This window comes from Morchella sextelata (genome assembly GCF_020137385.1).
Source record: "Morchella sextelata strain SCLS chromosome Unknown scls_1, whole genome shotgun sequence".
Classification (NCBI taxonomy): Eukaryota; Fungi; Ascomycota; class Pezizomycetes; order Pezizales; family Morchellaceae; genus Morchella; species Morchella sextelata.
The window spans coordinates 3,718,649-3,740,271 of NW_025408616.1; the positions used below are offsets into that span (position 1 = coordinate 3,718,649).

At 48.8% G+C, this 21,623-nt stretch overlaps 7 protein-coding genes across 7 annotated transcripts; 4 read left to right on the plus strand and 3 right to left on the minus strand.

Annotated features, from left to right (window-relative positions):
• Positions 1–1,471: 1,471 nt before the first annotated feature.
• H6S33_000972 (uncharacterized protein) lies at positions 1,472–2,370 on the minus strand (the record flags this gene model as incomplete). Its single annotated transcript, XM_044832408.1, has 3 exons — positions 1,472–1,519; positions 1,589–2,248; positions 2,314–2,370. The coding sequence occupies 3 exons, from the start codon at positions 2,368–2,370 to the stop codon at positions 1,472–1,474; spliced, it is 765 nt and encodes a 254-aa protein (XP_044700531.1).
• Positions 2,371–3,097: 727 nt separating this feature from the next.
• On the plus strand, positions 3,098–4,264 carry H6S33_000973 (uncharacterized protein; the record flags this gene model as incomplete). The annotated part of the gene is made up of 2 exons (XM_044832409.1): positions 3,098–3,563; positions 3,630–4,264. 2 exons carry the CDS (start codon positions 3,098–3,100, stop codon positions 4,262–4,264), a joined length of 1,101 nt encoding a protein of 366 aa, XP_044700532.1.
• Positions 4,265–5,143: 879 nt separating this feature from the next.
• On the minus strand, positions 5,144–6,545 carry H6S33_000974 (uncharacterized protein; the record flags this gene model as incomplete). Its single annotated transcript, XM_044832410.1, has 5 exons — positions 5,144–5,257; positions 5,315–5,408; positions 5,473–5,924; positions 5,981–6,074; positions 6,133–6,545. 5 exons carry the CDS (start codon positions 6,543–6,545, stop codon positions 5,144–5,146), a joined length of 1,167 nt encoding a protein of 388 aa, XP_044700533.1.
• A 211-nt stretch (positions 6,546–6,756) lies between these two features.
• On the minus strand, positions 6,757–7,005 carry H6S33_000975 (uncharacterized protein; the record flags this gene model as incomplete). Its single annotated transcript, XM_044832411.1, has 2 exons — positions 6,757–6,773; positions 6,834–7,005. The coding sequence occupies 2 exons, from the start codon at positions 7,003–7,005 to the stop codon at positions 6,757–6,759; spliced, it is 189 nt and encodes a 62-aa protein (XP_044700534.1).
• A 1,773-nt stretch (positions 7,006–8,778) lies between these two features.
• H6S33_000976 (uncharacterized protein) lies at positions 8,779–10,104 on the plus strand (the record flags this gene model as incomplete). Its single annotated transcript, XM_044832412.1, has 1 exon — positions 8,779–10,104. One exon carries the CDS (start codon positions 8,779–8,781, stop codon positions 10,102–10,104), a length of 1,326 nt encoding a protein of 441 aa, XP_044700535.1.
• Positions 10,105–14,235: 4,131 nt separating this feature from the next.
• On the plus strand, positions 14,236–16,015 carry H6S33_000977 (uncharacterized protein; the record flags this gene model as incomplete). Its single annotated transcript, XM_044832413.1, has 5 exons — positions 14,236–14,971; positions 15,039–15,153; positions 15,218–15,334; positions 15,390–15,712; positions 15,780–16,015. 5 exons carry the CDS (start codon positions 14,236–14,238, stop codon positions 16,013–16,015), a joined length of 1,527 nt encoding a protein of 508 aa, XP_044700536.1.
• Positions 16,016–18,911: 2,896 nt separating this feature from the next.
• On the plus strand, positions 18,912–20,363 carry H6S33_000978 (uncharacterized protein; the record flags this gene model as incomplete). The annotated part of the gene is made up of 5 exons (XM_044832414.1): positions 18,912–19,019; positions 19,070–19,366; positions 19,420–19,705; positions 19,757–20,050; positions 20,110–20,363. The coding sequence occupies 5 exons, from the start codon at positions 18,912–18,914 to the stop codon at positions 20,361–20,363; spliced, it is 1,239 nt and encodes a 412-aa protein (XP_044700537.1).
• Positions 20,364–21,623: the final 1,260 nt, after the last annotated feature.

Here is a 21,623-nt window from a genome sequence, read left to right on the forward strand (position 1 = left end):
GAGACCAATCCGCAGTCCCAGAACAGTAGATAATGATAGATTGAGATATCAGACCGCAATATATAGCCTAGTCTAGGTCACGGATTCATGCTTACTGCTTACATGGTTTGAATTGAGCCAGACCTTAACTTGACGGGGGGGTTCAGAAGGCTTGAACAAGTACAGACCACGCCCAATGTAAACCATGCCTAAAGTATGACCCAGATTACAGCCAAAAGTCTTGACCCCTCTTAAAACCTATCCAGCCGGAGCTACTTTAAATCTTTTTTTTTCCCCGCCAAATTTAGAGTGTTTTTATACCTCCAAGCTAGGTGCAGTTGCAACTTGTTTCTCGAAAAAGGCGTCAAGCAGGAGATATTGGGTTTACAGTCATATCCAATCTTTTCATTAAATATCATCTAGCTACTCGCATCTCAATCAACTGAAAGATTTGATTTATACTGGCCCCTCAGGAGCATGTAGTGCACGTGGTCTTCATAAATTTGCGATTCCATTCTTTCAAAAAAAAAAAAAGGTTAACGCAGGGCCAAAAAAAAAAAGAAAGAAAAAAAGGAGGGAAAAGAAGAGGATCCGACATGACTTGGAAAAGCACGGGATATTCTATACCTAAATACTTATCTGTAAAGTGTAGATTGCGATTAGATCTTCGCCCGTAAGCTGGTCATAGACGTGTCCCCGGCCCGCTAATCATAACGAATGTTTCAACGACCCAACCCACGTACCGGCGCCGCGCACTGTGGTGCAACTAAACCACACACCACCGCCTAAACCAGACCACGTTCACACTCACACTAACATGCATCATGTGTGTACCTCGACTAGCCCATCCATCAGTAGCTCACGTCCCCCACCCCGCTTTGGGCCTCTCAAGCACCACCATCTCAGCCAGCGTCACGACAAATCACTCGTGCCCAACCACAACCAATCGCAGACGGCTACGAAATTCTAGCAGTGGTACCAATTCCTTTAGTTTGATTTGATTCCCGATTTGCAGCTAGGGGGCCACCACTTCTACACGAACTAAGGGTTATGGAGAATGGTCAGTTCCTCCTCTGTATAGCTACGATCAATTGCTAAAGCTTCCAACTCTGGAGTAGTGGTCAGGATAATCCATATCATTTTTCAACACCGTAATACTTAGTAGACATAGCAACATCTCACACCCAATCAACAGCATATATTCACCCCCGACTAGTTACCTATAACAGCCACAAACCAAAACCAAGAAAGCGAACCCAATTGCCAAACAAAAACCATCCCTTTTCCGAGCCGGCCTCCCAGAAAAAAAAACCAAAGAGAAAATACAACAGAACCAGAACAAAAAGAGGAGCTGTAATGCAGTGGGGTTAACGGATTACTACTCTCTGCCTACTAGTCGCACCCCCCACCCAACTACATGTCTACAGTTACCTAGCTATGCAGTGCCCCGAAAGAAAAAGAGAAAAGAGAAAAAAGTAGCGGCCACGGTAGCTTAAAAGATACCATTGACAATCTTGCCACCGATTGTAGCACCGGCACCCTAAAACACACAACACACATTAGCAATCACTCCCCACAGCACACGAGGGGAACATCAAAGGGCACCCACAAAGATCGCCGCATTCCCAAGCTTCTTCCCAAACTTCTCCCCATTCTTGCCCAAAATCGGCTTCTTCTCCTCCTGCTGCTGCTGCTCAAACACACTCGTGTTCTGGCTAGGCCCATGCGCCACATCCGTCATCATATTCCCGCCAGGACCATAGCCGCCATATCCCCTCGGCGGCAAGCTCGGCAGCGCGGGCTTCTTCACGTCGCCAGTAGTAGCCAGCACCTGCGTCTCGCGCACATAGGCGCTGGGAAAGAGACCCGCGGTGCCGTCGCCGCCGACGACACGGCCCTTCCACCAGTCCTCCTTGACCTTCTCGAGGACCTCGAGCTTTGCGCCCGCCTCGAAGCTCAGGTCGCCGGCCTCGGTGCCGTTGAACGCCCACTGGGCCTCGGCGAGCGAGAGCACGAGCGGCGTGGGGGTGTAGGAGGGGGGTGCGGAGGGCGCGATGGGGAGGTGCTGCTGCTGCTGCTGCTGCTGCTGCTGTGGTTGCGGGGGTGGGGAGAAGGTTGGGTAGGAGACGGCGGGGGTGGTGGATTTGGGGGCGGGTCCCGCGGCGGGGGTCGGCGGGCAGCGGGTGGTGGATTCGGCGGGGAGGAGGGTCAGGATCTGGGACAGGGCGCTGGGGGAGATGATGGCGGTGTCGGCGAGGAATTCGAGCTCCTGGAGGTGGGTTAGTTTAGTTCGCTCTCTTTAGTTCACTGGGGAGAGAGTAGCGGAGAACGCACAGCTCGGATTGTCCTGATGGAACGGTTTGCGAGTGCTGTTGCTGTGGCGGCAGACATTGCGTGTGTGTGTGTGCGTGTGTGTGCGAGTGTGCTGCTTAGAGGAGCTCTCCGAAACGATTGGAATGGGGTGGGGTGGTTGTGGGTGTGTACGGCCTGTAGGTGGGTGACTGTGTAGACAGGAACGTATGCAAATAGCAGACAGGTAATAATAATAAAAAAAGGATGGAAAGACTCGAAGAGAAGGAGAGAAGAAGAGAAGAAGAAGAGAAGAAGAGAAGAAGAGAAGAGAAGAGGAAACAGCTGTCCGTCCCCAGGTACTCGTTCTACCCTGCAGCCACACACACACACCGATCACTCATCCCAGCCAGCCAGCCAGCCAATCCCCGGCCCCGGGCTGTGCTGTGGACGTCCCCTCTAGCCTAGCCGCCCCAGACGAGACGGAGACGGCACAGCAGGGATGCAGAAACACATCAACACACCCGGCAGCCATCCTTCCGTGCTGTCTCGCCCAGGACGAGAGTTGAGAGCACCCATTCCCACAGCTACACACCCTCACCGCACACACCAGCACACCAGCACACCAGCACACCCACCCCCAACCCTAGCCCTAGCCCGCCGCCGATCGGGGCCGGGTCGGTAATGATCGGTATCCAAATATGACGTAGGAACCGGCGAGGTCAAAGGAACCCAACCCACAGCCAAACCTCTCCCCCACCACCACCACCACCACCATCACCTACAACCACAACCACAACCACACACACCCACCCACCCACACCACACAATGCTCTCACGAACGCTCCTCCGCGCCCGCCTCTCCCGCCTCTCCCGCCACCCCCCTCCCCTCCCCCTCCCCCTCCTCCGCACCTACACCTCCCGCCACGACCCCTCCACCACCGCCCAGCCCGGCAGCACACCGCCGCACTCCCAGCCCTCCGACACCGGCTACACGCCCCCCGAGCACCACCACTCCAAGCCGCCGTCCCCGTCCCCGTCCGACGCCGCACAGCCAACACCCACGTCCACCATCCCCCACGTCGGCACCACCAATGCGCCCCCGGAGATGGTAAACGGCGCTGAGCCGTCGACCCCCATCCTGGCCGGCGAGCGCGGGCCAGGCCTCGCCGGCATCTTTGGCGGCCCGGGCGAGAAGGAGCTCGGGGTGGGCGAGATGGCGGAGGCCAAGTTCCGCATTGAGCCGTTGCGGCGCACGGGGGAGGATCCGGCGACGATGAGGGCGAGGCTGCTTTGTCAGTGTCCCCTTCCCTTCTTCCTCCTCCACTACCCGTCCAATGCCACTACTAACACAGCATCAGACCAATCCCGCAAGCGCGGCATCCTCGAAACCGACCTCCTCCTCTCCACCTTTGCCGACGCCCACCTCCCCACCATGACGCCCACCCAGCTGCACCAGTACGACCGCTTCCTCGACGAAAACGACTGGGACATCTACTACTGGACGACGCAGAACCCGCCCACCACGTCCACCGAGTACGCCGAAGGCGGCTCTGCCTCCCTGGCCACGCCTACCGCCGCCGGCCACTCGCCCTCCGCCGCTGCAGAGGCCGCCGCCGAGGGCACGAGTGTGTCCCGCGCGACATCGGCGCGCGGGAAGAGCGCCGACGAAGCTGCGGCGGCCGCCGCGGGCCAGGTTGCTGCGGGGGGGGCAGAGAGCCAAGAGGCGAGTGGGCAGGCGGCGCCGCAGTCAGAGAGCCAGATGCAGGGCGCGGGGTCAGGGACGGGTGCGCCGCTGGGGTTCGGGGAGAGGCCCGTGGGCGAGTGGGCGCAGACGGTGGGGCGGGTGAAGGAGCCTTATCGCCCGCCGCCGAGCCGGTGGAGGGATAGCGAGATACTGCGGATGCTGAGGAGCCATGTGGAGGCGAGGAAGGGGGGGGTGATGGGTGGGAGGCCGAAGGGGTTGGGGATGATGCCCGAGGTGAGGCAGTTTTAGAGTGGTGGGGGGGGGGGGGTGTATATAGAAAAAAAAGGGTTCTTTTTTTGTTGTTGCTTTTTGCTTCTGTTTTTGCTTTGTGGTGGTGGGCTGTGGTGAGACGAGTGACGACTTGTGATGTTGGGTCTTGCTTCAGTTTCGCTGGTCCCTTGTAGTATTATTTTCATGCCTCATAGAGCGCAATCATATGCCATCACTCGAGCCTTGGCGTGATTCCCAAAGGTCGGATTTTAGATTTTGCCATCAACTGCATCATCAAAGGGGCTTCATTGGTTTCTATTCTGAGAAGTTACTAGTTGTTTGTGGGCCTGGGCACTTGGAGAGTGCAGGACATATACCCCACAAAGTTTGGGGGGGGGGGGGGGGGGGCTCTAAGCCAGAATTACGGGTAGGTATATACATGTATGTGTGTCCCTGGTCCCCGAACAAACTACACCCTACACCCTCTTTTCAAATGGGAGCTAACGGTCTCTTCTGACCCCTCTCCCCTCTTCCCTTTATTATCCCTCTCCTTGCGTCTTTTTTTCCTTCTTTCCTTTCTCCCCCTCTTTCTTTGGAGATGATAATCAGCATGTCTTGGGCGGTTTTCTGTGGATATAGATTAACACACAAAAATATTTCAATTGAACTTCCATCCCGCACGCGCAACGTTTCCCCAAACAAATCTCCTACGTATCACGACGATATGATGATGGTTTTAGTGTTTCTTTAACGCCGGCTGTCTTTAAGGAATCCGGTTTACAATATCTGTTTATTCCCAGCATGGATTTACAAGTCCGTACCCGTACACCAGTCCCGCCGACCCGTCCAACTTCAAAGGCACCCGAGGCCTTTCGACGTTCGATAAGGTCCTTAGAAAGGATCTTTTGCATACTTTTATCATAGCCCACCTTCATTAGCAAAGCTCCCAACGATCGGTTTCCTTCCCATCTGGGCACGCGGTCCTGAGGTTCTTCCACGCGGAGGTGCAGAAGGGCCTAGCTGATCTAGTTTCTGTATTCATGTCAACTTAATACGCTCCCAATTTTGAAGAAGTTTCTGATGGTGTACTTGATCAATCCTTAGCTGAACATCGTGGCTGCATCGATTCCACTTCGTGAAGCTCTTTTGGACCATTGAAGCAATTTTATCTCTGGGCGGGAATCTGTTAACAACATAGATTAGCTATCTATCCGTGTCATTAAAGATAGGTGGTAACCAAGACGCACATCCTCTCAAGCAGAACCTGTCTAAGCCCGAGGACAATCTCCCATCCCGCCACCGATTTTCTGATGCCTAGGCCTTGAAGATGGTTATGGCTAGTCTCCCAATCCCCTCCAAATTCTTCTGACCACAGATACGACAAATATTCAAGGTCACAATAGTCAGATTCTTTGTTTTTCTTATCCCAATAACTTAAGGCAGCGCTCACAATCTCGCGGCTTGAAAGATTGGGGGCAGGAATATTATCTTCTTCTGGCCTGGTAGCCATGCCAGGAAGCGCCAAAGCGCCGTCGAGATTGCCCGTCATCCAGCAAAAACGATTGAGATATTGACCATCAGAGCTACCGTCAAAATCTTCAAGTTCTTTCAGCTGGATGTCTCTCTCAGCTGGGTTGAAGGTTCGCGACTGAGACGAAGATGCTCCAGGCGAGTCGTCAAATGAACATTTTTGATGCTTCTAGCTTATGGGTTAATGAATGTAGGCGAATCCGTGGGGGAACCAGTAAGTCTTACCAAAAGATGCAGCTTCCATACTTGTTCAGTCAGGCCATTCCATACTTCATATGCTGCACTAATCAGCCAAAGGTTATCTTGATGAGGCGGGTATCTGCAGGATCAAGTCAACAAGAGATTCAACTTTGTCATATTAGGGAGGGCAGACATACTCTCCTTTCTTCCACAACGCTTCTAAGGACTCTACTACTTGAACTACGGCCTCTACTTTCCGCTCTCTAAGAGTGGTCTCCAGGTTTTCCAAGTCGCTCTTGGAGAGACCACTCCAATGGGGTTCTTGAAACGCATCACAAAATAATAGATCAAGATCTGTGTAATTCCCCGCCCCTGTATGAATCCAGTAGGCCAAGGTATCCCGAACACTGTATTCTGTATTGAAAGTGAAAGATGTATAGACTTTCGCTTGTTCGGGCTTATCGAAGGATGCTGGGGTGTAGCTGTAAGTGATGAGGGTGATGTTCACTGGCGTTGAATGATAAACCATGGTTCGAGGCTTTGCTGAAGGTGAGGATATATTGAAACGGAGGTACTCCCGTGGGGATTTCAATACGAAGCTAAATGACATGGAATCACTGAGAAGTACATGAGGGACGATGAAAATAATCTCTCTCTGTCACAAACTTATTGCCTGTCATTCCTATATGTGGCATCACACCCCCATGCTCCCGCAAAAAATTGAAGCCACCTCTGACTGCTGTATACAAAAAAACAAACTTGTTTATCTTCCATATATTTCTAGCACCCCACCCAACCCTCCGCAGACCTAGCTAGTTCGACTAACAGTTCCGAGTCTCTGGTCATAAAATTAGCCTCTTTCCTATAGTTACACCGGTACCTCTGTGAGCCCACTTACCGCAGCTCGTAAAGCATTCCTCAATCTTCGTCCCATCCTCGAGGCAGTCAGGGAGACAGAAGTTGTAGGCCAAGTCGTCTTTGCAGCGTGGAGGTGGGATATACGATTTCTCGTTCAGTGCTTGGGCAGCCACAGCAAGGATAAAGCTTGTGAGGACGATGAGTAGTTTCATTATGTGTTTGTTGGATGCTGGGGAATCTTATTGATGCAAGTGCCAGGCTTTATCTACATTTTTTGTAAGAGGCTGGCATCGAGACAGGAGATGCATTCCTCAAATTTTCAGAGTATCATCCCTTTCTATACTTGTTAACTTCCCAGTGCGCCGTATATATTCTTATCTTCAGTCCCGGTCGACTACGTAGAATTGATGACATTCTCGGCCTTGGAGTTATCAAAATGGCATTAGTACCTCTTGAAATCTTCTATACCCTACTGTTGACGCCGGAGTGACTTTCTAGCTCACTCCATCAAGTACATAGCTGTAGCTATCTAGCTCTCTGTACAACGAACAAGCCAAGCTAGGGGTACTTACATTATACCAATGCAAGGGGCGCACCCATATAGCCGATATGGGTTGTTCTCCGCCCCGGAGAATAGTTCCTTGCCTTGTGATATGCGGTGATGTACTGCTGAAAGAGGTCACCGAGTCTTTCGACGTCACACTGCTCGTACACGTAGGGCACGTGATCGACCACGCACTCCCGCATCCATAGTTGCAGCAAGGAGAGAAGCAGCTGCGGTAGGCCAGCAGTAATAGAAAGTTAGCCTGCGGGTCAATGGTTCTCATGATGCACAGCGCATGTACTTGAATAGTTGTATAAGCTATCCTAGAACTGGGGCAGGTGATAAAACTTCCTCTGGGCCCAACACGTGTTTAAGAGACCGGTTAGAGATTTGTGCTTTTATTATTGTATCCTTCCCGGTCTGATAAACACCAAAACGATGCTTGGGTGTTGCGGGAGTGTTACCACTCGGTCCCCATCCTGCAGGAAATCTGTACGCAAAGATAAACGCCATAGGAGATTTAGACAGAGGTAATGGCCTATAACCTAACCCTTCACATATGAGACATATTAGCTTCAACACCGAGCGAGTACATAGGATTCTCGGGCTTATGGGTGTTGATGAAGCGAACATATGTATGTCGACACCGCTAGAGTTACTCAACCAACCTACTAAAGTCATGGAACCAATTGTAGCATAGAGGGGATATTCTGCGAAATTTCAAACGGATGGGACATAGAGGGCTAGGACCTCATCGTAACTAGAACTTGGCAAGTTTTTGAAATTTATGGGGTTGAAAGTTATGAAATCTAGATGTAGATGTAGGGAAGGAAGTCGTAGGCTGGTGACTTGGTGAGATCCTTAGCCGTAGGCGATATCTTTCGATTCCTAAAAGATCCCGCTACTAGCCACTAATGTCTAATAGATTCGTCAGGTTCTTTTTATAACCTGACCTAAGTGAGTATGATGGCCGTACGTGGTTGGTTCTGCTTGTGTGTATATTTCATACTGTACTTAGCTTGATTTTGAAGCTTGATATAACCGGTGATTGAAACTTTGAGTGACATGAATCGTTGAACAAGATTGAAACGAATGATACTTGTATTGGGCTACACTTAAAACCTTTCTGTGTGTTAAAACTGCCGAGAAATTATTCTACGGATATTGTAAATGTTGTATATCTAGCTTCATGGATTATCACTCGGTCATCATTAAATTCGAGGTGGCTATACTTACCATTTTCTTGTCCATCACCAACCACAACCAACAACGAAGAGCCAAAGAGGGCTACGTAGTCCAGTGAAATATTTAATTGACGTCTCTCGTTGGTTCTTCTCGGTGATCCTTCCTACAGTCTTTTCAAGTTTCATCAAATCCTTCCTCGTCACTATCATCCCCACATTCTCGACGTTTCATAATCTCTTTGATATCCCCTTCAGCAATGTCTCCTCCGAAAGGCAACTCTAAACTTCCTACCGTCGGCACCATTAAGTCCCTATCTCGGGAACGTCCCTGTGTCCGCTGCCAAACGGTTTTACATCAACAGAAGATGCCCACCCAGGACACCACCAACCCCGCAGAAATGGTCCCCATCAATCGTGCTCTCTATGTAACTCGTTACACGTTCGAGCAGATCCTCGACTTTGGCAGGCTCCGCTACCATTGTTTCCTTGACTATAACAAGAGCTACAACTACTGTGCCGAGAACGTCTGTCTCCGCGCCTTTTATGATGCTCTTCTTGCAAAAGACGAGCGACGCCAGCGTCTCTCCGCAAATTCGTGCGTAAATCTCTTCATGCCTACAATCCGCAAGGATTATGCGGCGAGGATGCTCATGGGGCCGTGCTCGGATGAGTACGATGACTTGTACACTGGGGCACGCGGGCCCCCGATCAAGCTCCAGGTTGCCACGACCCCGAGACAACTAATCGGGCTGGAAGTCACTATCCATAATTCCCCAAGAGTCTATCCGGCCGCCGGTGTCAATAATGCCATTAGGAACACTCATCCGAGGGTTCTCACATTTGAGCGCGAGGAAGTTGAGCTTCAGAAAGAGCTGGAGAGGGGGCTATTCACGGCTGTAGTTGCAGGTAGGCGCTGTTGGGTCAAGACAGCGCGCTTTTACCTCAATGCGGATTCGTTTCGGCGTGAGGTAGATGCGATTGTGAGAGCCCCGAGGCAGCATACAATTCAGCAACTCGTAGGGTTCGTGGTTGTCGACCGAATTGGTGCGAATAAGGAGGGCGGGGAGATGATTGATGGAATTGTCATAAGAGCCCGTAAAGGCAGGGTCAGGCAGTTGAGAGGAATTCCCTCCTGCACCGGGGATGAAGGATGGAAATGGAAGAGCCAGATTGGTGGAGCGGTCGAGTTGTTGCATAGGGCGGATATAATCTGGGGAAGGGCAATCCCGGATAACGTCATGATAGACCGCGATGGAAATGCGCTCCTCATCGACTTCGCAGGTTGTCTCGATGGGGACACGAGGAAGGCCGATATGGATGGATTGTACGCGATCTTCGGCTTCGTTGATAGCATCACCAACAAACCAATTGACAACGACACGGACGGGTACTCGAGCGAGGATGAGAACGGGCTTCAGGGGAGCGATGATGAGAACGAGCCCCAGGGGAGAAGTGATGATGAGAACGAGTATGGGGATGGCAAAAAGTTTTGGGGGAGGAGCGATAATGAAAACGAACTCGAGGTTCAGGGCGACATTGATGCTGATGAAGACGAGGCCGACATCTATGCCGCCTATTGGTAGGAAATACGCTGGTTGAAATTGGTGTTTGAGCGGGGATGGATAGTTTTCTAGAGTACTGTCTTGATTTGTTGTCACAGTTTCGGGTACTTGCAATTAGTTAGAATTCTCCCTGTACCACGATTTTCTACTGTACCTAGTTCTCTGGAAACATGTATGACCGTACACGTTAAAATAATATAATGCTACTTCTTGCAAATAAATAAATAAATAAATAAAAAAAGGGTTTCCGTGCCATATGCACATCTTCTAGGGGGGGTTTTCAGGTCCATGTGCTTCAATTCATTATTTGCGAGTCATTATCTAGATTACTAGAGCAAATTGGATAAACCCACGGTTTTGAAAGAGAAAAAAAAATGAATCCCCCAATCGAAATCCTACAAAATTATCATTACCCTCGACCACCAATCATAGTAACATGTGCTTACCCCACCACCCAAACGCCCCCACTCCGACCACTTCAAGGTGTCCCCGGCCACAATGTCCGAAACCTAAAAGCCGCGCAGACGAGGCAAGCTACACGCTCGCGCTATCCTGTAATCATCACGGCACCTATGTGGCGAGGCGAAAGTCCACCTTGTAAGGGTTCAAGATAGTAGTAGGTTACGTACGCGGTACTTCCTGTGTCGAGTAGGGAGTAACCATGTAGGTATTCAAGTAGAGTACTCTATGTGTAAGGTGCATGTGTTTAGAGTGATATTCTGGACTGAACATCCCTTCGCGTTTCAGATATTCACTCTACCACCCCCTTTTAGATAGGGTGGATTGAGGATTGGGCATGATCATATCAGGGTAGGCGTAGAACAATATTATTAGCCTCCCGCCGCCTGGGGAAGGAACTATTTCTAGAAGTCTATAATTGGTTTCCAGGGTCTCCCGGGAGCAAAGAGGGCTGACGATAAAGTACGTAGAAGAGATAGGGTAGGACGCGACATCCCGGATTCCACCAAGGCGGTAGAGTAACACATCTCGGAGATTTCTTTGGGATTTGTAACGTTTATCAAAACGGATCGACTAGAGCATATTCCAGCCAGGCCCTAACTATATCTGTGCAAACACGGATAGCAAGGAGAATCATCAAAGCCACGCACCGGAGTTCGGAAACTCTCTATCCGAGACCTGTGAGTTGGTATTCCGTACGGTAGCAACAGATGCCTTCGGTAGCAGATATGAAATATCAATGTCGAGGATGTAGGTACTGTGCTGTTGGTTTCCGTGCTAGAGTAGGTAGGCTTGTAGAGTGGGTCTAACTGCCCAGCTATGCAGTTCAAGTAGGTAGAGTAGGTACATGTACTCCAGACACACTTGGTGCTCTACACTAACTCACTGCAGCTGGTAGGGTAAATTAACTGACCAACCAGTCAGTCTAAGTGACATTCCCACGAGGGTAAAGTGTAAAATCGAGTGAGACAGTGTGATTGTATTCGTCAAAGGATATGTACATACCAAGCCAAGAACCAATATAATAAGCTCGATCAATCAATCAATAGGGTTTCGTAACACCACCCGGTCATCCGGACGCCGGAAGGCCAAGTTCGTCTTGGAATTCAGAGAAAACCTACCAGCCACTCAAGACTCGAGGATTTGTAGAGAGGGGGTGGGGCACGTTTTTTTAATTAAACCTCTTGGTACATATCATATCTGTGACACTACTCTACCACTCGATCAACACAAACCTTCCGATAATCATTCCAGAATACCGGATCTTAGAGTGTCAGTTGCTTCAGCTTGCTGCTGCTGCTGCATACATAATCTTCCACGAATCTAGGCTCTGCACGTCCCACACGGAAGAACTAAGAAGCGTAATTATCTGACAGCTCGTAATAAAATAGAGTACCTAAAGGAAAACACCGAAAAAGTCAAGTCTGCGTGGAAGATACAAATTAAGGAGGAACCCTAACCCTTACTACAAGGCTAGAGACTTGGCAGCTGGAACCGATCCCACCCGCAACTTGCAAGCGGCCCAAACTCAAAGAAAACTCGGGCTCGGACTCCTGGCAGATGTTGAGTACCTACAAGTGATACACTGACACTCTTCGATGTAACCCGTAGGTACTTGTTGGTAATAGAATCGTCCTCCACTAAGAGGGATGGTGGTTCGCCGCTGAGACTGGCTATCCATTGGTGATATGACAGCTCCGCCCATCTTTCTCCGTAATAAACAAATTTAAACTTGGGGCACAGCGGGAAATAACGTTTATTCTCCCGGTTTTCGCTCTGAGATTTGTAGTCTCGCAGTAGTACTAATGTAAGTAGCGGACAGCGTTCGATCCCAGCTCTACTCTATGTACTCTAGACAGGATAGGAATTAGGAGTCGTCAGCCCTGGGCAGGAACAGAAAGGGAAGATGGGCACTATTTTTATCCGGTCGGTCGTGCCTACTCCAGGGCCCAGGCTAAGCCTTGAAGATTGGAATTTGCCCTGGAGAAATCGGTTGGGGTTTCTGATTAGGAATCGGTTGGGACTTGGGGGGATGGAGCGTGTCGCGTCCCAATGCGATGTTACGCGTCGCCTAGGGGCTAAACTAGACTAGAATCTGGCAGGGTTAGGGGAATTAAGGACCGTTTTAACTCTTACTATTTGCTGATTAAGATTAGTCCATTGGGTTGTTTTCTCTGCGAGTTGGAGGCTGAATACATATACTACATATAGTAATGATACATGTAGTTACATATTATAGGTTGTACCTACACATCTTGGTATAATAATTCAGTGCTACCAATTACTCCCGTTTTCATGTCTTCTTCAATTTTCGGGGAATGATCTGAGCTGTACGTACTTTATTGGCACGGGATGGCGGCCGAAGATTGTGCTGATCATTTCTCACAACTCTCGGAAATGTGTTTGATTGACAAGGCTATGTGAATAAACAAGACTCTAGAGAATAGAGAAGCACATGAATGTAGACCATGTAAAATCCATAGTTTTTGGGAACATAAATATGTGGAAGCTTCCATGATAATTCCTATTCTTGACCGGCGAGCAGATGCAACCCAAATACTGCGGCCGGCCAGATAAGGTACCAATTCATACAGATAAGGTTCTTTAGATAACCGAGATCTTTTTTTCGGCGGTGCCAATCCAAGATCGGCAGGGCCCACTTGTCGTACAGCGCCAGTCCCAGAGGGGAAAGTGAGGCGAAGCAGCCTTGCTCGGAACTCTTGGAAGTGCCTACCATTTGGCTGCGCTGAACAGCCAGGCTGCATTCGGTGATATCACTACAGCTAGGCTTCCCGTGTGTGTGTGTGCTTTAGAGTAGAGTATGTGTGTGTGCCCAGTTGTGTGCCTGCCAACCTGCCTGCTTGCGCACCGTCCAGTGCTCAACCTGCAGCTGGTGAAAAGGGGGGGGGATGGGGATGGTTTATTTTTTTTGGCCCATGTGCAGCAGTAAAGGGTAGGATTTGGGAGGGGTGAAGACGCGGAGAGTGGGTAGGAGGGCTGGGAGATGAGGCTCAATCGAACTGAACCAGAGGTTTTTAGTGTATGTGGAGAAAAGAGACACCTGGGGAAGGGATTGGATATGTTTAGTTGTCTGAAAGAAATGGGGTAGAGCGTGGGGATTTGCAAGTTGCGGTTTGGTTTGAATGGCTTTTGTTTCCACAGAACCAGTGGAAAAAGAATGATATCCATAACGTACAAGTTTTATCGTTCCTAACCACACAATTAGCTTTGTTAAACTTAATTCACTTTTCGGAGAAGGTCTCACCGTCACATTTCTTCCCCGCAGGTGAAGCAAGCAGCAGCAACTGTTAGCAGCAGGTGATGGGGTACATTATGTACTCTAGAGTAGTATCTAGAGTAGAGAACTAGAGTACATGTAGCTACACAGCAGCCAGACAGAAGCAGATGGGAGAGACACGTCACCCCAGCCACAGTTCCCCCCCCCCCAACCGAACTCTTCCATTATCTGTGGGTAAGAGGGTAAGAGAGAGAGAGAGAAAGTGTGTGTGTCTGGTCTTGGTACTACTCTGTCTTATGTCTGTGCTTATGATTGAAGTACATAGATAGTCGTTGGGCCCTCCCTCCAGATTCCTCCATTTCCCTTACCTTACACATCCCATCCCATTCGAATCTCATCCAATTGAGAGAGAGAGACGGTCCCTTCATTACTGTCATTGCCCATAATCACCTACAATGGTGCTGAATCCTCGCTCGCTCGCTCGCTCGACAGAGTCCACTCTGCGTGGTTCTCTCACATCTCAGTCTTTTGTTGACCCCGAAACTTCTGCTCCTATCTCTACATCCACATCCCACAAGAAGTCTGCCACAAAACATACCTCTGCTTTCAGCGAGAAGAAAGCAGTCAACCGCCGAAAAGTGCGTGACGGTTCTCCCGAGAACCACGTCAATCCTTCATGGGGCCGGTTTAATGGTGATTCTTGGTTGAGCGTATTGGGCTGCGGCGCCATCATGGTATTCTGCCCCATATTGGCGATTCTATTCTCCGTTGCCCTTACCCATTTCAATGGAAGCATCACAAACACATTGTGGGCATATGCTACAAACAACCCCCTAGACCTTATTGCGCTCTACGCGCCTCGACCAACGATGAAGGCAACATTGGGATACGCTGCTTGGCTCATCTTCCAGGCCGTTCTCTACCGATGGCTTCCGAGCAATATTGGTTATGGTCAGCGCACTCCGGCTGGACATCTTCTTCCTTACAAGGTCAATGGCTTGCAGGCATGGGCTCTTACCCATATTCTTGCCGTAGTTGCGGTTTACTACGGTTACCTTGACCCGGCATACATTGCAAAGAACTGGGATGGTTTGATGGTAGTTTTCAACGTTTACGGATTCTTCTTGGCTGGGATTTCATACGCAAAGGCGCATTTGGCCCCTACACACCCCGACGACCGGAAGTTCAGTGGTAAGTGGCAATTCGGTCCTAAATGCGGCTGTGGCGTGAATTATTCGATCTGACTTTGGATTTGCAGGATCGAGGATCTATGATTTCTATATGGGAATTGAGCTGAACCCAAGATTTGGGCAATGGTGGGACTTCAAGCTTTTCCACAACGGACGACCGGGAATTGTTGCCTGGACTTTGATGTAAGTTGAAGATTATGATTTTCCGTGGGTTTATTACCGAGAGGATCACTAACATATTTTGTAGTGACTTGTCCTACGCTGCTTGGCAATACGAGAGAATCGGTTACATCACAAACTCGATGATTATCGTAAACATCTTGCATGCCTTTTATGTCGTAGACTTCTTTATCAACGAAGACTGGTTAGTGCTTTTTATTAGGCTGTTTGTTATTAGCGCTAATGTTTACCCACTATAGGTATCTCCGCACCATCGATATCTGCCACGACCACTATGGATTCTATCTTGCCTGGGGATCAATGGTTTGGTTGCCAACTGTTTACACCCTGCAAGCGCAATACCTTGCTCGCTACCCCGTTGACCTACCCACGCCTGTTGCAGTCGCTCTCCTTACGATTGGTGTGTCTGGGTACATCATCTTCCGCTCTGTCAACCACCAAAAGGATATCGTCAGACGCACCGGAGGAGAATGTTTGATTTGGGGAAAGAAGGCAGAAGTGATCAAGGCGACCTACAAGACCGAGGACGGAAAGGATCACGAATCGTTGCTTCTTTGCTCTGGTTGGTTTTAGCTCTCCTTTTTTTTTTTTTTAATGAAATAAATCATGAACTAACCAATCACAACTAGGCTGGTGGGGATTCGTCCGTCACGCAAACTACCTCGGAGATCTCATTCTCTCATACAGTGTCTGCGCCGTCTGTGGAGTCGACAACCTTCTGCCCTGGACATATGCGATTTTTATGACTATTCTCCTGATTCAAAGATGCGGGAGAGATGACGCGAGGTGTACAGGGAAATATGGCCCGGACTGGAAAAAGTACTGCAGCATTGTCAAGTACAGAATTATTCCTGGCATCTACTAGAAGCAGAGATTCACGTTGAACAAAAAATAGACTTATTGGACGGAGTGTGGAGCAAACTGGAAATACATGCTTTTTTTATTTTCTTGTTCCGAGTAGATTCAGATGAGGATATGATTGGTGGGATAACAAGTTATCTTTATAATGGAGCGTTTTATAGGAAGAGCAGCGAGGTTTCTGGCTGTTTGCCCGCCTACATACATTTTATTATTCGCGTTTTTTTCTTTAATATTTTTCTCTGTCTGTTTGGTTAGGGTTGGGGGGTTGGGGGTGGCTTGTTGGCTGTTAAAAAGTTACTGATGAAACGAGATTCAACCTTATTCGTTCTCAATTTTCTCCCGGTATTATCTCTGTGACTTGACTACATTTGGGTATCTTCAAGTTCCTTTAGCAATGCATCATCCCAGTGAATCCTACATATGGGCTACCCATGCTTACCCCGCCAGAGCTCAGGTTCAAGTACGTACTCGGACTCGGATTGGTTACCTCTCCACAATCCACAGTGCATCCTGTTTCAGATTGAGTCACTTTTAACCTGGGAATGCCAGTTCTCAGACCGGCAGTTGATTAGTTATCTACTAGATGGCTAGCTCAGGGACGTGCGTTTCCAAGCTTAGTTACGTTGGTCTATGCTTCTCGCGTGGCAGAAACACACTGTCCCGGCGGGTTGGAATAGGGGATAGATGTTGTGCTTGTATTAACACACTGTACGCACGACGACATGCGGGGTGCAGACGTGGGTTTTGTTTTTCGAAAAAGGAATTCGTTTGGGTAGGTTAGGCGATGCGGGGGGTGGGGAGGAGGGGAATTATAGGTGCCTGTAAGGTCTTAGGGGTGGGGGTACGTGCAGAGTGGGTTTTGATGCGGTTTTGATCATTGCCGGTCTAACTGAGCAAGGGTGGTTGTGGTTTTATGGAGAAAGGATTGGCGATATACCTAGAACCCGATTTCCGCGGAAGAATATTACGACAATACTCGGTGCTTTTCGGAAAAAAGAATATACGTATACAGAAGAGGCACATAACAGTACATGTAGGTACTTCAGACTAGCAATAACGGGGCAACGTTTGCATTATTCCTTTACAACCCCGGCCTCCGTTGTTAATAGTGTACGTATGTGATGTGCTAGGCCCAACGTGTCGTCCAAACAAAGGGTGCCGTATACGCAAGGAAATATGTGGGGGAGCAGTGGTCTCTCATGTCATCTCGAGGTTGAAATCGATCTTCCTCTATGATGACGAGCACGTACGCATGCTTTGGGAGTGTGTGGAAACAGTGATCTCTCATGTCATCTCGAGGTTGAAATCGATCTTCCTCTATGACGACGAGTACGTACGCATGCTTTGGGAGAGTGTGTGGAAATAGATGGAGGCGAAGCTCTGCAGAGCTCATACATACACGCATCAATCCACCACCGAACTTCGTAAGGGCCATGTGGCCATAGTATGATACATGTATGATATGAACTTTCTATCTATCATACGTATGCATCCATAATTTAATTAACCATTTCCTTTTTATTTTTTCAATACATTATACGGTTGCCAGACAGAACCTGGGAAATCTTCACTTCTTCGCCTTGATAAACCTGCCTTGGGTCCCAGCTTCGCCGCTCCCATGATATAAGCTGAGTCCGCATTCCCATAATAAAGATTACCATAGCCTGTGTCGTGTCGAGAGGGAGCGCCCCATTGTGCCTTAACTACCACGAGTGACGCCCCATGATTCCTTGCTGGCGACCCACCCAACGTAACAAGCTTTCTGCCCCACGGCTGAAATAATCCCTGCTGGTCTGGCAGATGCTCTTCGCTATCTGCGTGCTTACCGTCCGGTCCACAGAAGCCACATAACCGGCCTTGCAGATAGGCAGATAATATACCCGCAGCCGCAGCCGCAGCCGCAGCCGTAACCGATTTCTTTTTCTTTTGTACTAAAGTGACACAGTTTTCGATGGACGTGATGCATAGTAACACATGGTGCGAAACGACCTCAACGACCCGTGACAACATTAACCTTCACAGTCCAACCTATACGAGCTACATGTACTTTAGCATTCTCGGACCGTGGCAAACCTCTACGAGCTGTTCAAATGGCTCTCAGAATTTCATCACGCAACCGTGGCGGTCTATTTTGTCAGGGTTAGTTATTTGGCTCAGTGGAAAAGTTCCAGGATGCGGTTGAGAATAGGGCCATCAGTAGCAAGTTCGCGCACCGGATCTACCGGTCTGAAAAGTAAGGGGCCTGTCTAACTTGGGTTTGACTTCAGCTGACAGTATTTAGGTGTCGGGTTTTGTTTGTGAGCACAAAGGGTGTCCATACCAAAATATTGTGTCCTTCTTGGTGCGTTTAAGCCTACCCATACCTGTTTTGGATCGCTGGCTTACTCCTACAACCTAGAAACAAGAGGTCAACATGCCGTCCTACCAGCGAGAAAACGAGAATAGTTCCGAGTTTTTACAATAGTTGAGCTTCAAGTTCCTTGTATTCAGATTCAACAGTCAATATTCAACACCCAATAGTCGATATTCAGTAGTTGTAGTTCAATTGATTCAACACTTCAATCGTGATATTCAATTTGTCAGGGTCAAGGCGGTCACGGTTCGTTACGAATGGTTCCGAACAATGTATGCGTTACTGCACATCACGTCTGCCGAAAACTGTGTTCCCCGATTTTTCTTTTTCAAAGATAGAAACAGAAGGTTGCTTGAAAGAGCGCGGTGCATCAGTTATGCAGGGGTGCCGGGTCCGGAAGAATCGAACCATAGCAATATATGCCCGCCTATGTAAGAAAAAGAGACATCTCCTCCTTTGGCCCGCAATAGTTCGCTACTGCTTCTACCACTGTATTACAACTATTGATCGCCAGCAGAGAAAAAAGAAAAAACGTGAAAGGTGCAAAATGACACAATTGAACGCAAATCCAAAGGCCGAGGAATCGGCACCACTTCATATACTGATCATTGGTGCCGGAGTGGTCGGCACCACCCTCGCTCAAGCTCTTCGCAAGGTATGCGGCTCTCCTAACTCCCCGCCTGTCTATTACTGATAGGGTGCTAGTATAATATTCCATTCACAGTGTTCGAGCGCGACGTTTCCGCCACTTCCAGAGGTCAAGGCTGGGGAATCACAATCCACTGGGCGCTTCCAAGCCTGGACATATGCCTCCCCACACATATCCGCGAGAAGCTCTCCGATATTCAGGTTGACCCCGAACAGGGGAAGGTGGACCTGGGGAACTTTTTATTTATAAACTTACAGACAGGGGCAGTGGAAAGTAAAGTGCCGCCGAACAAAAGGTTGAGGATCAAAAGGGAGGGATTGAGAAAGTTGTTGTCTGAGGATATTCCTGTTCAGGTTTGTGAGATCTGTATTTCTTGAAGTCAGCAGCTAATACGCGGAGCTTCTAGTGGAACAAGAAGCTTGTAAATTTTGAGACCACGGACAACGGTGTGACAGCGTTCTTTGAAGATGGGACGACAGCATCAGGGAGCATCATTATTGGCGCTGAAGGGGCGAGGTCTCGAACCCGTGAAATCGTCTGCCCAGATATGTATCAGCTGCAGCCTCTCCCAATTCGGAGCAGTGGGCTCGCAGTTCAATTCACGCCTGAACAGGCCGCTCCACTCCGAGCCTATGATCCGCTCCTATTCCAGGGAATGCATCCAGTTACCGAGGTCTTTCTCTGGTTCTCCAGTGAGTCTCCTCCCCGCGTCTGCTCTTGATGCCGCTGACATCATCGGATAGCGATCGATACACCGCAAACCAATGCAACAGGCGGAGATTACTATACCATCCAATTCATCATCTCCTGGCGACCCACACCCGGCGAGGAAGCGCCGGCGGACTCAACAGAGAGACTCAAGAAAATGAAGCAGCAAGCAGCTGAATTCGCAGAGCCTTTTAGAAGCGCTATAATGGCCGTTCCTGAGGGGACGGAAGTGACGGATGTTAGACTGGCAGATTGGCCATGTCTAGAGTGGGATAATCGGCGTGGAAGAGCGACGCTGGTGGGAGATGCCGCGCATGCTATGACTATGTGTAAGTGGTTCTTCTTTATTTCCTTTTGTTGGTACCCACAGTACTGATGGTGAGACTAGATCGTGGAGAGGCTGCGAATCATGGAATTATGGATGTGGCGAAGTTGGTGGGTAAGTTGGTAGAGGTTCACGAGGGAAAGGTGGGGTTGAGAGAGGCAGTGGATGGTTATGAGGAAGAAGTTCGGACGAGAACAAGGCCGGCGGTGTTGTTGAGTAGGAAGGCCTGTATAGATGCCCATGATTGGAAAACAGTGATGAGGGGAGAGTCACCATTGATGGCAAGAAGAGCGGTGTCATTGAAGAAGGATGCCTAGACTTTTCTACCGCAAAGGTCAGCGGGACAGGTTTGTCCTGGACTTTATGGTAATTTGTCAGTGTCAGCGAGGCTTTCTCCCGGTGTCCCAGATATAGTCTATCAGTAGTCAGCATGCAGTGGCGGAGGGCCAAATATTAAATTCTGGGTCATCTAAAGTGAATCGGAGGTAGTGTTTCTAGATAAAGATATACACAACCTTACCACCAGTGCATGTATAATCCTTATCAATGCTCACTTTTCCAATGGTTTCTTTATTGATTGAAAAATCTGAACCCTTCTCTACTTTCTTGAGCCTTGGCCAAAATGCTAAAAAGTACGAGAAAAGCGAGCAAAACGAGATTTCTTTCTCAAAGCCTCAATCTGACAGAAAAGTATAACTTACCCAGTATTTTGTCAGTGCCAGGAGCCTCCTATTCACGGAAAACTACTATCAGTAAGAAACATCGTTCTAAATACAATTCTTGTGACTATATGTATCATAACCCCTTATCAACCAAGCCACTGCAATGTATGCGGAAAAACCTCGAGTTTGGTTGTGTTGTCTGTGTTTATTGTTTTGAAATTCTCTCATTTGTGGAAAGCTAATGGACGGGACTAAATAAAAATACATTCCTTAACAACGTATAGCCAGATTAAGGGTGGTAGATGTTTGTCAGGGAATGCCGGGCTGGATATAGGCTACTATAGCTATATAACCTACAATAGTACGTACACAGCTCGAAGGGATGAATTAATCTTGGATTATCACTCGAATATCTGTGCAGCGTGATATGTGGTTAGTTTTTCCCGTTTTGAGGTTGAACACCATGACATGGGGGGAGTGATAGGCAGTGAAATGAATTATTAGCTGTAGATTTGTATTGGACTACCGTTATTTCTGGGAAATAAGTCCATGGGCTTAAAGTAAAGCGGTGGGAGGAAAGCCAAGGAAAACTAATGGTGTATGCATATTCACGTGGCTTAAGCCAATCATCAAGGATCATTTACATTCTTTTCTACCACTACTTTGGTTTAAGCCCATGGGCTTATTTCCCAGAAATAACGGTATTCGATTGATTTCGTGATCATAAAGCAGGGACCGCAAGAGAGCTAGCTGGACCTCTACATAACCGCGATCGAGGGCCAATCCTTAGAGGCTAATAATTAATTCCTACTAGCTCAACCGCGGAATGAAAAATGTCTTCGCTTTGTGCCTGTATTCAAGGCCGAAATTCGAGGTACATATACATGTACAGAGGTTTTGGTAATTTGTGGTTTC